Source organism: Enoplosus armatus, chromosome 11 (genome assembly GCF_043641665.1).
Source record: "Enoplosus armatus isolate fEnoArm2 chromosome 11, fEnoArm2.hap1, whole genome shotgun sequence".
NCBI lineage: Eukaryota > Metazoa > Chordata > Actinopteri > Centrarchiformes > Enoplosidae > Enoplosus > Enoplosus armatus.
In genome coordinates this window covers 7,586,071-7,603,986 of record NC_092190.1, presented here as the reverse complement: position 1 = coordinate 7,603,986, position 17,916 = coordinate 7,586,071, and the positions used below count along the sequence as shown (strand labels likewise).

The following is a 17,916-nucleotide window of genomic DNA, read 5'->3' as shown; positions in this document are numbered from 1 at the left end:
AGCAATTTGCTATTGTACTACATTGAACTTGAAAGGGACCAATTAAAAAAAGATGACAAAAATTGGAACAGCAGAGGCGGAGATATCTTGACTTTTAGTTTCCCAGTGAAATGGCAGTTAGAGTGTCTTTAGCTTGAATAATGTGACATATGAGTGAAACAGAAAACATAGGGGACGGCAATCATTTCAAAAGGGATTTGATCAAATACTTGAGATTTAATTAGATTGCTCAAAAGAGGATGCGGCTTTGTGAATGCGAAACTATACGCAACTGTAGAGGGATCTGAAGTGGACCATTCACATCCACCTACACCTCCCTCACCTGTGTTCTTAGATCAGGAAAGGGAGAAAAAGGAGATGTGAATAAATTAGACCTCAGCCACACTCTTCAAACTCACACCACCTACTTTTATATTGCTTCGCTAGCTATTGCGACCCTCAAGCTAACTTTCAAGAGCAGTTTTATACAGCAGGATGGAAGGTGTTAGCTGGCCCCCCTTAATCACATTTCATTGGATAGATTTATGAATACACCCCCAAATCATGAACAATATTATGTGTTAGAAGAGAAAAGATATGGGATCATTTAGTATTGTATTATTTGTTTCACTGGATCCTACACTTCACTAGGAGTACTATATTTAGTCCCTTTAGCTCCCTTCAAAGCCACAGAAGACATTATACAGCTGGTGAGTGGTGCTTTAAGATCAACAGATCTTCAGCACTATCTGTGTGTTAATGGTGGCATTGACCATGGAAAATCAGACCCTCTGATTCTGTTTATTCAGTAATAGATGGTGTGATTGTTGCTCGCCTATGCATCCAAATGGATTGATTACTGCAGCCGACTTTACTGTATGTGTTCTGTCATACTATCATACACTTAATACATCTTGATAATGACAATACACCCGTTTGATAGGTGCTTCACTTTCGGTGCTAATGGAATGCTTTCATTCACACCACAGGATGAGACACAGCACACAGGGGGCCGTCTTTAGACTGGATTTATTATTTTAGTGTGATGCTGGACTCGTTGCAGCTGTCACAGGACTGATAATGAAAGCAAGTCAAAAGAGAAAGCAATCTTTGGAGATAACATGGCTGCCAGAGTGGTTTTAAAACTGCCAATCCATGGTGTTAGGTGATGAGTCTCTTTGAAAATCTTTTTGAAGTTATTTCCAAAATCTAGGTTTAATCTTACTTTTTGTTTTAAGTGGTGAAGCAGTGAATGTAAGTGGATACATAGGTTTGCCTTTTTGCCTGGTGTTAAGTTTCGCAGCTCTATGGTGAGAAGAGTGTCACAGCTGTGGTTGTGTTCATGCAGCTCAGCCAGTGCAGCACAATTTTGGTACTCATTTTGGCATGAAAACAGGCATGCATTTCCACTGGGTTCAGACCAATTTACTGAAAAATGTGACAAATGTGACACAAAGTAGTCACACACACACACACACACACACACACACACACACACAAACACACACACATACATCTCCAAAATCACATAAATCTTTTATTTTTGTTGAATTTTGCGGATTTCCTGTTGATTCGATTTTTTTTAGCCTCACATTTAAATGCACATCAAAACTACTTCAGTGTTTCTCTGTAACAAGTGAGATTAATGATTGATCTGCTACCACTGCAGAATGAATGAGGGCTTCCCCTTTAAGTTGATTAAGTCCCTGTAGCCATGTTTTATATGCAGTCTTTAATTTGAAGTCCTGAAATAGAAATTGTGCATGATTTAAACAGGGTAGATACTTGAATTGAAACCTTGTACATGGCACCTGGCTGTAAAGTATTAAGTACACAACCTTCTGTACGTTTGAGCATAGACTCCAAGCTGTTCTTCAGATGCATGCATTGCAAATCATAAGGTGTATAGGAGGCATCCTTAAGGAGGTTTTCTGAACTCCATGGATATTTATTTTTTTACAACAGGCATCCTCTCTGGAAAATATTTAGGTAAATGGAAATAATATGGAAGCTGTCAGTTCATGTACTCCTGTAAGTTGTTTAAATAAACTATTAGCAGTACTGTCATTAGTTTGCACGTGTAAACACACTTAAATATGACTAACTGACTGACATTTATCAATGAATGAAACTGCCCAGATATCACTGCCTTCAAAAAATTATTTTACACACAGACAAAAAAAAAAAGTAAGTGGATTTTCTGTGTTTCCTGAAGAGAATTCAACTCAGAAACAGATACCAACTGCCCCTGTAAAATTGGGGGTCTTGGTTTCTTTGGGACTCTTGCTTCTCTTGGAAAAGAGCAGTTTTCTCTTGGGAGAAGCTTGCTTGCTCTCTCCTCCTAGCCCCCAAAAGAAACTGTCTGCTGCTTTTAGAATGAATGAGCGGGGCTGACTTGATTACCCTTCATCTATTTAAATATATATTCATAGCCCCTTTTTCCAGTTTGTGCTGGACTGTAACATGACTGAGCTTGTCATTAAGGTGTTTTTCACCTTTGACAGGATGACAAATTAAACATCAACATGCACGCAGACACTGGCGTAGACGGTTTGACGACCAGAGAGATAATCGATAAGGCAGGGGTGTTATGACATCACTGGTTGCTAGGGTAACTGCGTCCCCTGAGCAGATGGCGGTATGTTGTGTGTGAAACAGGAAGAGAGGTGTGTATGTGTGGTCATAAAAACTGACAGTGATGTGACATGGACAACACATTAGACGACGCTGTCAGTCGAGTGGCAGTCTTGTAAATTCATGCTCAGCACTATTTATTGCCCCTAATTCCACTCAATGAGTCGTCGAAAGATAAAGGCGGGCGCATACACATTATGGATATGTTTGAGGTGTTATTTAGTGGCACTAAACACAGAATGTACCCTGCAGGGCTACAAACAGGGAAAACACTCGGAGTGAATAATGATTGTGCAAAAAGGACATACCCAGCTCAATAAAAACAGGAGAAAAGAGAAGGAGAGGCACTCAGTATGCTGTGTTTTAACCATCTGTCTTCACTGAGCTGGGAAATTCCCTTTGTGCAATTATTTTTCATGGTGGGCAGTTTACCTGTTCGCAGCCCTTCTGGGTGTCTTTTTTATCAGTGGATAGGAACATTTAAAAGATGTCCAACAGTGTGTGTCTTTCTCCTTTGTCAGTAAAGCATAGAGCGCACAAGACAAATGCACATTTCATGGTAATGCCTTGTATTATGCAGTGTTATTCTTAAGCTCTATTTTAGGTGGTAAAAAAAAAAAATGCACTCTGTATTCTTATCTTGAACTCTATTCAAGATTGTTGAATTGAGTAGATTATTTGGAGCATTTGTATGCAAAAGAAGAATCTGTCGTGAGCATTGACAAAAAAGTGACTATGACCATTTCTCCATATCTGTGTATGGCCTACACTACGCCCATAATTAATATAACTCCGAGCAGCCTGGTAAAATGATCAATGAGCAGGCATGCTGCACACCTCCAATGATAGTTCAGAATAGATGATGTTTTTCTAATGAGCTTCACCATTAGTCGGCATGCTCACTCAGTAAGTTCCCCCCGTGGCCTTCTTCACTGGCAGCTCGCTGATTGAAGTGGGATAGCAACATCTCGAGGTGTGTGTGTAGCCCATGTGAGTTTTTTTGGAGTGAGTTATTTACATACAAGATCTCCCTGTGCGGCTGAAGGGAATGTTTTTAAGGCTAGTTTGAAATCAATCATTGCACACATCTACTGTAGGTATGCAAATGACTCTCCTGAATAACAGGTCAAATAAAAACAGTAAAAATTCAGCATGATGTGAGATTATTCTGTTGAACAGCTTTTAAAAACACTCTTCACATGTGAGAAAACGTCTCTTCTACATTTTTGTAGGTCAGTGCCAGTGTGGACAGTGTACTTGCCACCCACCTGGGGACAGTCGTGTTCATGGCAAAAACTGTGAGTGTGACGACCGTCAGTGCGAGGACATCAGTGGAGAGGTCTGTGGAGGTGAGCGCACACACACACATGCCCACATACACACATACACACACACACATGCCCACATACACACATACACACACACACACACACACACACACACATTCATGGACTCTTTGTGTCCATTAAGGGCTGTTCAAGTTTTGTGTGCAACAGAGGAATTGACAGAACATAGCAATAAACAGATGGCAAGTTGACATTTCAACATTACCGTTCAAGCTACATAAAGTAGAGAAGTGGGAGGCGTATTTTCAGGCATCCAGTCTTCCAGAAGTAAACACTCATGAAAGAACCACAAACAGATTTGTTCTTTAACGGCACGAACGAGTGATTTAAGAGAACGTATCGCATTCACCAGTGTTTTTCGTACAAATGAATTTCACGAGTGGATCAGACCTGTCATGTGAGTCATGTACAGATCATCCTCCACAGGTGGAGTTTAAGATTTATAACCCCTAAATCTGAATGGATATGGAGCAAGACTTTCTTTAGCATCAAACCGTCCTATATCTATTTCTGTCTGTATTTATATTTTCAAACTGTTTTTGGAGCCTCAATACGACGACTGACACCGCTACATTTGCTATGTTTACTTCTGCTGATTTCCGACAGCAGAACTCAATTACGCAAATGATCGAACATCACAAACGTGCACCTACCTATGAAACAGGTGACATTCCTCAGGTTGAAACGACCAACTGCTAATGCAGTTTAAAGAGTTTGCCGAAACTTGGAACGTTGGTACAACCAAGCCTCACGGAAAAAAGTACAAGAGGTTTAGATGAGGAATATGAAAATGTTTTTGCATGAAGCCCAATGTGATGTGATGAACTGTGTACATTAAAAAAATAAGTTGGAATCAACTACGATTCCCATGGAGCCTTTCAGTGAGAAACATCGAATCAACAAGGCTAAAATTCTGTTAACCGCGATGCTAATCGAGCCGTTTAAAATGATTCAATGAATTCAGACACTATGGAGTGCTATTTTCTTCATGATTGCAAAGGCGAAGCTTTGTGCATTTCCCATGGTGCCATGGATCTGAGCCTCCCTCTCCATAGCAATAGCTGCTGAGGCTCATGGGTACCACAGTACACAGAATCATTCTTGCTGCACTTGCTGCCACAGAAAAAGTATGATTTCTTAAAAACAGAGTTGATATAATTATAACTAATCACTGCAACATATTATTGATAAATTATTCCAGAGACTCTGTGTTTCTATGTTGAGGAAATGTAGTAAATTTGCAATGTAGAAAATACTCCCATAACCCGCAAATCCATCCACTTCACTTCTCCATTGAAGAACAAAAACATTAGAAGTTCATCAACTGATGTGCGCGATTACACACTCACCACTCCACTCCTAATTATTGCACAGAAAACTACACACATTTTGTACAGCATGTGCACAAATACACTCACTCACTTTGAAATTATGCCAGGAGCAGACGCTGAATCTGAAGATCAATAAAGTGTGATCCTATCTGCTCTCTTTGATATCCACAGGCGCACCCCGCTAAACCCTTGAGCTGGATTTGAGAGAAATTGCTCCAAGCCTTTGAAGCTTCTGTTTGAGGTCTTGGGAAGTTTGTGCTCTTAATTTGAGCCATTTAGGCACAACCACTGTAATGGATAGATTGCACTAAAACATTAGAGGCTCAATTGAAATTGATATTTCCCTTTGCAGCTGCTGCTGCTGCGAATTCTCATTGTAAGGGCTTTATAGGAAAGGTTACACTATTTGATTCTACACATGCACTTTTTTGTTTTAGTATTGTTTATCGCTTTCCTCTGTAATTTTAGCGCAGATGACACGCAGTAAATCTGCGACACTTAAAGTGCTGGAAAAGCGATACAACATTCTCTTTCCAAAGAGTAAACTAACAGAGTTTGACAGAGAGAGATTTTGCCAAACCTCTCTAACAACAGGAAGCAGGGAAGTCACTTCGTTGTTCTCTGTTTCACTCTAAAACACTTGTTGCTCAAACTGTTCACTCTTAAATTGACATGCAGTCTGTCTATTCCTTTCACCCAGCTACCGCACAGATATGTGTGTGTAGCTGCCTCCCTCTGAGCCTTTTTAATGTTGTTTTGGTCGGCTGTGCCATTTTGTATCAGTGGTGCATTGCAGCATCTGAGAGTAACTTTCTCCTTTTAAAGGGGAATGCAGTATTTATGTGAATGGATTACTGGGGCTCATTGTGTGCTGGGCTGTCCAGAGACAATTCTTCATGAGGCGTTCGGGGAGAGCCTGTCTGAACACCAAACACCAACGCAGTTTTCACACACAAACAAACACACACATACGCACACACACAGAAATGCTGTCAGGCTAACAATTAAGTCTGTATACTCAGAGGCCTGTGGAAGTTATTGGGTGTGTTGAGAAGCTGAGAGGCACTCTAAACCAGGTATTTAGAGTGAGGAGTGAGGATCAAGCAGAAAGTAGCTTTATGGCGAGGGGGCTGCAAGAAACTTCCCAATCCAGTGTACAGTGCTGTCAGCGCCCCGGATGTTTGGGCCTCACTGCAGACAACAGAGAGGAGAGAAGTGAGAAATGACACAGGCTCCTTGCATATAATTCAGTCCTTCAGCTTGTCAGTCAGCTCAGTCCACACTTGGCTGTCAAGGGTTTTCTCCAAACACAAAGAACAAGCGGCGAGAGCGGCCAGAATATCCACTTTACACCCTGCAATTAAGGCCTAAGTGCTCATTCTTCAGGCCTCTCTAGTCACCTTTCATCATTCACGTCATATGGGATAGATGGTAGTGATGCGTTTAATTATGGTTCATGTGAGGTTTCAATAACTGTTTGGTTTTTCAGGAAATTCTGTATTAAGTTCCAAGTCTGATTTACAGCGTCTGAGCTTTCGAAATATCGGATTTTCACAGACATAATTATGACTTGGATGTTGACATGGATGGTATTTAAAAGTTAACCGGTGATTATGCCAACCCCCATAGGACATGAGCATGGCATTACTGTTCAGCCAGATTGCTGCATGATGGGTATCAGGGCTCTGCTCTGCTTTCTCCAAGGCCTGACTTGACTTGTCATAGCTGGTAAAGCACAAGTGTAATGAATAACATTAATGACAGCTTTTCTCTATTCACGTGCCTCAGTAAAACATGCAAGTGAGACTGGAACCAGAACATAGAAATCAAATGCAGCCATTATTCATTTTGAATGAATTGCACTCATGTATTTCCTGCTATTACATGTAAAAATGTGCCTGTGAAAAGTCAGTACACAGATGAGTAAATGGGTGCTGTTGGATACCTGGCTTATGTAGGCCTGAAGATCCATCTGTATTCTCATTCAGGGGCTGGCCCTCAAAGGATGGTCCAGGGTGACCCTGCTTCTCCCCAAATGAGGCGGTCCATTCTCCCAGAGCTCAAAAGTAATGTTATGTTTGGGTGCTCATTAATTGTTTACGTCATCCATTTCCAATTTTAGTACCAGTTACAAACAACAAAGTCCATGAGTGATGATGAGTTTACGCATGGCTTCCATTATTGACTTTATATTATAACTGCCACGGCTTTTACACTGAACTAGTAAAATATTTACCAGTGATCAATGACTAGTAAATACAAAGTGGTCACATTATAAGTTAAGGAGTATTGCCTGAATGCACCATCAAGTAATTGACGGTTTACAATAGATTTTGACATGCTTCATGTTACAGACAGAAGAAGGTTGCATTTCTCAGAGCGGTTAAAATGGCAGATGCCTTGTCAGCTTGTAATAACATATTTGGTCTTGAAATGTGAGATGATGAAGGTAAAGGTTCTGAACTGGGACACACACAAGTACTTTTTGTCCATAATTGAGCCCTTGAAGTTTTATTTTTTGGAAGAAGTGAAAAAAATCTGCCAGTGCATTACGAACATCTCAACTTCTTTCCAAGTGTTTCAAGTGTAAAGTTTATTTTTTCTTTATTCTCATGCAGCTATCTACCTTGTTCTTTTATGTTTCAAGATACAGATGCACTAAATTCTTGAAACAAGTTGATCTCTTTTGGAAACAGGATCAAATGTTTTCCCTTGTGTGTTAGCACTCAAATATAAACAGATATGATGTGATAAGATAGAAATGCTTGTAGTGCAGCAACAGTGTGTGCACAGAGGCGGGCTTAGACCCCCCCCCCCCACCCCCACCCCTCCCTCACCAGTTTCTTCTCATCCCCACATTATTCACTGAGTTCCATCCTTTCTCTGTGGCAATGAACTCTTAACCTCTGACAGACTCTCTCTCTGCAGACAGTACAGATCTTTGCTGGGTGAAACACCAGAGGCACCACCACCTCCCCTTCACAGTCCATCTCCAAACGCTAATGCACAATGCATGCTCTGTGAAAGGCAGGTGCAGACTAATTGAATGAAGGCTAGGTTGCTTTTCCTCCAAAGCAATTAACCGCTCTCCCAGGCTGGTTGATTGAAGCAGCCAAGCATGGCCTGCCATAGCTGCCACTCCACTCCGGCTGAGACAGAAGCTGGTTAACTTTCCTTTACAACCTCCCACCAACACCACCACCACACATACACACATCTCACGATACACCAACCCCCTAAAAGCAGCAAAAAAAGGCCCGGTAGCTCACCTGGTAGAGCGCGTACCATTTACTAAGGCTGAGTCCTTACCACAGCGACACGTGTTTGATTCCAGCCTCGGACCCTTTACTGCAAAGGCAGCCAATATTGATGTATTAACTACAGTACAGCTGTAGAATGATCCATTGCTCTCAAGTTTGCATATGTGGTGTTTAGCTATATTCTGTGCAAACTATGTCCCTTAATATACTGATTTTTTTTCCTTATCCAGTCGCTCAGAGAAATAAATCAAAACATCAGAATCAAACTCTGGGGTTTAAAGGAATAGTTCAACATTTTGGGAAATGCACTTCTTGGTTTTCTTGCAGAGAGTTTAAATATGAAAACCTATTTCATATCTGTTCTCTATGCATGAAGCTACAGTGCGACCAGCCTATTCACTTGAGCTTAGCATGAAGGCTGGAAGCAGGGGGAAACAGAAGACATAACAGGCAACATAAGATAAGACGGTGTTTGTTTTCATGGAAATACTTACTGCATCTTCTGCACCAGTACCAAATGTTGATGTGCTATTCAATTCAATTCTATCCCTTGTGGGATTGTTGAAAACATCTCTGAATTAGTGTCCTTTATCTGTTGAGTTATTGCTGAGGAAATCCTTTAAGGAAGTTTTACAATTTCTGTGCATTCATATGTGTATGTGAGTCTTGGACTGAATGTGAGACTTAAAGAGGCGTTAAATCTCAGCTGAAAATCAAAATTGAATCAAACAGCTGTTTCATTGAATCAATGCATCCCTACATCAAACTATTTCCAACAGCACAGTATGGATTTACAATGATGAAAATGATGGAAAATGCTCTGCTCATCACCACCTCTTCAACCTGGCATCTGTAACCAGATGTGAACATAAAGGAATCAATCAATGCAACTGCCTCTACATGATGTGATTTGTATTGAAGTAAGCACATTGCGAGTGATCCGAGGGTCCTGTTGGAGATGAAGGAGGGTATAGGTGAATGTGTGTGTGTGTGTGTGTGTGTGTGTGTGTGTGTGTGTGTGTGTACGTGTGCCTGTTAAAACCGCAGTGATGCTGTCAGCTATTAAGGTATCCCAGCACCCACCTGTCTTTTTCAACCAATTAAACGTCCCTGGTTTCCCTGTTTGTGTGTGCATGTTGTTGTGTTTTTGTCTGCCATTGCCTGTCTTTGTTTTTCATCTCTCTCTGAAGCGCTGGAGATTTATTAAGGACAGGACAAGACCAGTGATGACAGTTCCTTTCATGTCCCCAGAGGAAATACAATAAGCCTGCTGCGTCTCTCTCGTCGCCCCGTGGCTCTGTCTCCTTGTACAGCCTATTACTGTCAAGGTTCAATGTCTGCACTGTCAACTTTCTGTGTTTATATGCTTTATTGCTTTCTTTCTGCTCTCCAGTGACATTTCTCTTTACCTTTCACTCTATCGCTGAATGCTTTATTTATTTATTTATTTATGCTATTTGTGCTATTTTCTCATGGCCATGCTCCATATTCTGTCTCCTTTAAATGAAGGCCCTTCTGCCCTCCACCGCCAGGTCACGGTTACTGTTCATGTGGACGCTGCATCTGCGAGGATGGCTGGTTTGGGAAGCTGTGCCAGTTCACCAGGTCTTGTGAAATGAGCGACGCCCAGGGCAAGGAGCTTTGTGAGACCTCCGACGGAGTCGTGTGCAGTGGAAAAGGTGAACTAGCTGTTTGTCAATACTGTGAATAAAGTAAATAAGAATGTAAGTAAGTTTCCCTAAAAGTCATTTTTTTGGCTGTGATGGAAGAAGACTCTTTACTTAGTACTAAGTAAAAATAGTAATACCACACTGTAAAAATACTCCATTACAAGTAAAAGTCCTGCATTGAAAATATTACTTGTATTAAAGTATTAAAGAAAAAGTATTATTCGCAAAATGTAATTAAATTATCAAAAGCAACAGTTCTCAGACTGCAGAAATTATATTATAAATACTATTTGATCATTGTTACAATGCATTAATGTATAACTAGCATTTACTGTCATAGTTGGTTGAGGTGAAGCTAATTTTAGATATTTTATATACTGTTATATACTACGGTAGTTTAATTTACAACATATTTTGTAAGATCGTTATATGTTTGTATGTAAAACCTTAATCTGCAAAGTAATTAGTAACTAAAGCTGTAAAATAACTGTAGTGGAGTAAAAAGTACAAAATTTCCCACTGACTCATAGTGGAGAAGACGTACAAAGAAAAAAGTACCTCACATTTGTACTTAAGTACAGTACTTGAGTATTTAAGTACAGTACTTGAGTACTTGAGTAAACACACCTTCAGCTGCAGCACATTCCAAAATCTGTTTTCCAATACAAACTCAGATCGCCTCCTGTCGGGCTGAAACTATCACTCGATTAACAGATTAGTTGTTTGGTTGGGAATTGATCGACTACAATGTTCATATAAGTTAATCATTCACATCATTCAGCTTCTCAAATGTGACAATTTTCTGCTATTCTCTGTTTCATGTAATTGTTAATTGGTTTGGGACTGTTGGTGTAACAAAACAGTCTGAAGGCGTCACTTTTGGGGCATTTTTCACTATTTTCTGAGATTTTATAGACTAAACTATTAAACAATTAATCGAAAACAAAATTATCAGGTTAATTGAAAATATAGTCATTACTTAAAGCTGCTGCCCGTCACCTGTATCCTTTACGCTTATAATGAAGTTCTCTTCGTTGTCGCTTCATTGTATCATTCGGTGGCAAATGGCACCACACAACAGGATTCCTTCACTGTTGTGTTGCGTTGAATCCACATAAATAGCACCGGCTGCCGTGAGTCCAGGTCTGCAGAGCAGAGCAGGGTGTGAAAATGAAGATGAGCGTGTTCATCCTCCACGCTCCGCTGCATTCAGACACCAGAACAATCTTCCCTCAGCTCCTCCCCTTGTCTCACCTCTCTCACATCCGTTTCACTTTCTCACCTACGCCTCACTCTGTCTGCCTCCACCTCTCATAGTGGGTTCCTGTAACCCGGGGTATGTTGATAAAAATTGGGGAGATTGAAAACATACTTTCTGGACCTCTGGGTGTGAGCTTTAGAAAAAAGAAGAAGCAGACAGCAGTAGATTTGTTTCCCTCGACCAATCCTTAATACCTTATTATCCTGCTGCTGCCCTTGAGAGAGAGAGGAATAGACACTGATAGGGAAGAGAGGAAGTTTAAAGTGTGGGTGGATTGGTCTCCTGGTGGCAAAAGTATATTAGTAGCTGTTTCTCCAGGGAACATCTCATATCCACTCTGCCCAACACTATTAATCTTCTCTGTAAAATAAAGACAGGAAATAATACAAACAGCATTTATTGAAAAAAACAGCAGCAAAAGCAGCAAGGGGAGATGGTGTTAAAAAGAAATACAAAATATACACTGTCACAATGTTACTCAGCTTGGATGAGGAAAATGTGATGTTAATTAACAGTTGTGTGTCTGTGTGTCTATGTGTGTGTCTGTGTGTCTATGTGTGTGTGTGTGTGTGTGTGTGTGTGTGTGTGTGTGTGTGTTGCAGGTTCCTGTCACTGCGGCCAATGTATCTGCTCTCCCCAAGACTGGTGGGTGTCTGGCGAGTACTGCGAGTGCGACGACCGAGAGTGTGACAAACATGACGGCCTCATCTGCACAGGTAGAGTAGGACACACACACACACACACACACACACACACACACACACTAGAGGTCTGGACGAGTCCAGAATGTTGGACCGGATCTGAAACGGATCCATGTAAAACTTACCCGAACCCGACATGCATAAATTCATTTTCAAAAAATAGAGACCCGATCCGGAGGAGACCGGAGGATATTAAGATCAGATCCGGACTGACCCTAATAAAGAGAGAACACCAACACCTCAGCAGCACGATGCGCTGCCACTTATCAAGCCACTGAGTTGAAAACAACAATATAATGATAATGTCCTAACAAGTGTTAGGTCATATCATTTATTATTATTTATTTATTAACTAATTTATAGAAAATAAATGACAGCTCTATTTTCATCTCCTGCACCAACAATAAAACATTCTGTTGCCAACTGGGCGATAGATGGACAGAGGATGATCATTTTCTACCTGAGCTGATTCTGAGTAGACTCACATCCACTCGGGTGATAGACTTAACAAACAGACCCAAGACCTTTGTCAAAATAATAAGACCCTATCCAAACCCGACTAGACTGAGTACAGTTGTAGGTCTTGGTTCCTCAGAACTGAGTGGACCTGTGAAGACCTGTAACACACACCATTGTATCTGTAGATTTCGTACCAATCCCACAAATGTGAAAGGCTATGGTTGTGAGTCAGAGAGCAGAAAAATGAATTGAGAGACACACAGACATTTTTCTCTCTAAAGCTGTTCATCCACAGGAGCCGTCTTCTCCCCACTGATAATGGAAATCTCAGTACATGTTTATAATTATTTTTGCCCCGGGGCCTGTCAAAATCTGGACAGCTGTTCAGAAGTGTTTCTCATCATGACTCCAAATGTCAGCCTTAATGTCATTCAAATGAGCATCAGTGGTTCCAGATGCAGACTAACGTTGCTTAAAAATTGTAGATTCTGGGAGGAAACAAAGGGAATGTATGGCAGTGTCTGTTGACTGACTGCCGTATAAATGTGAACACATGAGAATTATTATTATATAATGGTGCTTTACATGAAAAGGCAATCGTTGAGTATGCAGGTAAAATCAGTCACATTCAGGTGGCAGTGATGGAGTTTTTGTCCAAGTTTGCCAATAAATTACTCTGCATCTGGAGATTTCATGGACCCTTCAAAGCTGTAGATTCTCATTACACATACAACTGATGAGTGATGTGGAAAATTCAGCGTATTAGGAATGCTTGCTGGTTAATTTCATGCACTGAATATGATAATTTCAGCAACCATTTCAGAAAAGAGATGTCTGTGTGTCTGTCTGCAACACAGTTAAAAGTGTAAAAACAAATAAATTACAACGTTTTTGTCACCATGCAACACACCTAATTGTGTTTAACAGGGGCATGTTCCTCAATTTGTAGAAAACATTTTTCCATCAGAGCTATCATAATAACCTGAAAGGTTTTAGTATCAGTGAATCCACACGGTTGCATGGGCACTGTAATTTATTTTTAGTCTCACTGTCCTGTTGCTGTAAACAGTGATGGAAGGGTTAGGGTTATGAAGTATTGAATGTTTTAGCAATAATAACATGTAAACATACGCCTGCATTCAAAATCTGAAAAAGTAAAGAAGTATTAACAGAAAAGTGTACTTAGAGTATCAAAAGTTAAAGTACTCATCATGCAGCAGAATGGCTCCGCTCAGAATTACATTATTATATATTATACAGGTAGTATTAGATTATCATGAACTGATCATGTTTTGTATATAAAACCAGAACTAGAGCTGCCAAATAAATGAAGTGGAGTAAAAAGTACAATAATTCCCTCTGAAATGTAGTGGAATAGAAATAGAATAGAATTGAAACACTCAAGTACCTTAAAATTGTACTTAAGTACAGTACTTCAGTAAATGTACCTAGTTACAGTCAAAAACTGCCCATAAATACTCAATTTACTTCTGCGTGTGTAAAGTTTGCTAAAAACTACAGTGAAAATATTTAGCATTAAAATCAATAAATGAATGAAACTGTATATTTGTGACTCGTTTTTAAAGGTTGTACATCTTTCGTAGGAATGAATGGACTTGTGGTTGAGGGAATTAGGGAATTTGAAAAGTTTTGAGTGACAGGCTAAGGCATTGTTGGCTTTAGTCTTTTCATGTGATTTATCGACAATAAGTAGAATATAGAGGAAGGCCAGCCTAATCCTTTAATGAGAGGAAGGTCTGTCTGGTCTGCTCCCTGGATTCAGCAGATCAACAAGCAGCACATCCATTTCTGAGAAACCACATGTTGACTCCTCAAGCTCAGTCCCTTTCCTACCTCAGTTTTATTGTTGTTCTTCACACCTACTTACCCATCCATGCTGCCTTTTTTTTTCTCACCTTACTTTAATAATTGTATCCTCCTCATTGCCCATCTGCCCTGTCCTCTCCCCCTGAGACTCCTCCCTCCTGTCCCACAGTGATATTTTGCAGTAGATATGTCTTTTCAGCTGTGTGACAGGAGGCCAGCAGGAGCCCTCCTCCTAACCTCGGCATCCTCTGTCTGACAGCTCAGGGAGCTTGGGGCTACTGGATTATAACACACACAAAGTAGGATGTTACCCCACTCTGGGTGTTTTTATACCTAAATTAAAGAAGTCCTCATACCTGAATGAAAAAGTAGATTGCTCCTGTATTGGATGGACAGTAGTTTTTCCAAGTTGAGGCCACTTAAGCTACTTAGTTATGGATAGGGGAAGCTTGCAGGAGATGAGACTTGAATGTCTTGTGTTGTAGTACAGCCCTCCATCCACCCTGAACTCTGACTTTTGACAGCAATATTTCTTCCTTAGCTACTGAACAAAAAATAAACATAGGTTTTTAAAAAACATTTTTCCTGGAGAGGACAGTCTGACTTTATGGTATCACCACCACCGTCTAATAAAAGGAAGAGTTTGATAATAATAAGAGTCAGATTTTGGGATATCTGAGCTTTGTACAATCTCTAAATTCTAAAGGCTTTTCACTCTTAATTAAACCAGTTTTCTCCTCTGCTGTGTGGGCTAAAGCGGTGGGAAACCACAAACTGTCCTGAGCAGTGCTGTCAGCCTCCATCCCCACCAGAGAGCTGCACAGAGGGAAGAAGGGTGTGAAAAGAGGAACCTTGTTAAAGGTCAGGCATGATGGCACAGCTCTTAATTCACAGCTTTTCCTCTCACAGGGAATGGGTTGTGCAATTGCGGCAACTGTGAGTGCTGGGATGGCTGGACAGGAAACGCCTGCGAAATTTGGGTGGGAGCAGAGTACTGAGGAAGAGAGGACACTGGTGTTAGAAACAGGAGGCCTGGCTGCCCGGAGCGACCAGGAGCTCCGCGGATGGTCACCACCAGGCTGGTAAAACACCACAGCCTGGAAAACCACGGGAGGAGGGAGAAGACTAAAGTAAACATGGATGTAATTCTGCATATCACTAACAGCATTCATTCTTTTATTGTACTGGTTACAAATTATCCTTATAAAACTGGGTGTTGTAGGTGTAAAAGAAACATAAACATATTACCATGTTAACATTTGTTTCCAGAACAGCTTTATGTATCATTCTTTTTATAATGTAGGAACGCTTACATATTCCAGATGGCTACACATAATAGGATGCAGGTACATGACAAATCCAAATGTTGGAAAGAGAATTATTATTAAAGGTGATATTTTTGGAACATGTGGGATACTGCGGGGCGATAATGTTCTGTTTTTGACTGGTACAAAGTGGTGTGTTGTTCCAAAATTGGACTGACAGTTCACTCGAAAGCTCGAGGCAGAGGTTACTGTTTGAGGTTTTTATTTCTTTTTAATAATAAAACATTAAATGTGCCGCATGACACAACATTTTGCATGGAAAACAATGCGAAGACCTTAATCATACATGGTTACAAATTTGTTATAACATGACATAACTCCAATGGGCATACTTGCAATGGTATATATATATATTTTTTGAAAATAAATCATTTTAATAGTGCCTATTCATCTCCACCGGGAAATCAAACCAAACAATCTGCCGTGAAACGCACACTGTACTGAAGGTACGTGATGGACGTTTCTCCCTCAACTCATACTAGTGATAAGGTTAAATTCTAAGTGGAGGAAACAAAGAGAGGGCATACATAGTTCAGTTGTGGCATGCTGGATGTCCATGTCACTTCAAAAGGTGGCATCAGGGGATGAGAGCTGCATTGACACAAGAGCTCAGTCACCACTTGAAAAGAGGACCGATAAGAAGTCACAAAGAAAATTTAATGTAAATTCTACTTTGGCCTTTTTCATGCTTAAACTAGCCAACCCCTCTGTTTTCTTTGTCCCATCAAAAATGACAGGTGCAATAATATACTGCACACTATATTGCATTAAGTATGTTACTGACATTACAGTACACCCTTTATATAAATATTTTATTCAATATGTTGTATATGTGTATACAACAAACACAAACTGTATAGTGTAGACAAACTCGTTGCATATATGTATGTAAAATTAGCGGTACATACCAACAGTTCTTGATAGACATAGCCTACTACATGCAGTTCATCAATGCCATCCTCTCCCCATGCAACAGATGGGACAACGTACAAAATAAGAGGTTGGAAACAGAAGCAATGAAAGAAACTTTTGCTAGAATATTCTTGTAACACATCCGAAGAGAGGGGGGAGCAAAGCAAAAGTGATCGGGATTCAGGAGACGACATCACACACGACCCGTATACGAGGGGAAATGAGGACAAACAAACAAACAAAAACAAAAAGAAAAACGGTGGCGACAGAGATCCAAACAGAGATGTACATTTACACACCGGTCATTTACAAAAATAAAGTCAGCCTTGGAGGAGCCAGTAACCTGGACTGCAGGGCTGGAGCAGCAGCCAGCCCAGCATGTAGAGTTTGTAAGAGTGGAGGATGATTGGCTGTAATGAGGACAGAACATCAGCCCCAAATACAACTACAGTGGTTTCCAGCTCCTGTATGGTACGCCATTTTTGTTATAGCATTAACAGCTTCGTACAGACAAATACTGAACTCTAACTAATGTGCTTTGATGTGCTGTAATAAGAAATGGTCATGTGTAATTCCAAAAAACCTTTAATTTACCAAATAAATCTCTTAATATAGCTGCGGTTTTAGCAGCACACAGCAGCCACAATCTATTCACTATTCTAAACCTTATCTAACCAAACTATTAGGAAAAAATCATTGAAGCAAGACAAACTGTTATAAATTGATTGATCAGGTAGAGCTTTGATAAACTGCTAACAGTCATGATGGAAATGCAAAACAGAAAGTGCAGTGGGTTACCTTCAGATTAGCTGTGTGTGTGCCGTAGCCTACAACATGCCCATTCAACTCCCACACCGAACTTCAGTGCTCCTCAGCTTACACAGAGTGAAGAACGATACCCATACCTTGTTCCTTATAGAAAATACATGCATGTGATTAATTCAAGGTATACGTACTTCTCCAAAATGACATCAGTCAAGACCGTCGGGGGTCTGGGCGGAGTTGATTCTTTCGGACAGAACAAATGCTATCACAGTGAAAGCTTGGATGAATTGAATCAGAGAGAGAATCAGATTTGTTTTCTTTTCTTTTTTTTTAAAGAATCAGTTCTTCTTGGGATGAAAAAAGACTTTGGTCATTTCAGAATAAATACATCTGAGTGTGGTTTTTCAGTGGATAATGCTACGTGTCCTCTACATGGATGTATCGGG

At 40.4% G+C, this 17,916-nt stretch overlaps 1 protein-coding gene across 1 annotated transcript in view; it reads left to right on the top strand.

The window, feature by feature from the left end:
* Positions 1-16,022, top strand: part of itgbl1 (integrin, beta-like 1) — a 39,645-nt gene extending 23,623 nt beyond the window's left edge. Inside the window, exons 8-11 of the mRNA XM_070915116.1 lie at positions 3,846-3,962; positions 10,083-10,229; positions 12,084-12,197; positions 15,378-16,022. Of these exons, the coding sequence (XP_070771217.1) occupies positions 3,846-3,962; positions 10,083-10,229; positions 12,084-12,197; positions 15,378-15,466 (467 nt within the window). The 3' untranslated portion in view covers positions 15,467-16,022. The remainder of the gene's footprint in view (positions 1-3,845; positions 3,963-10,082; positions 10,230-12,083; positions 12,198-15,377) is intronic.
* Positions 16,023-17,916: the final 1,894 nt, after the last annotated feature.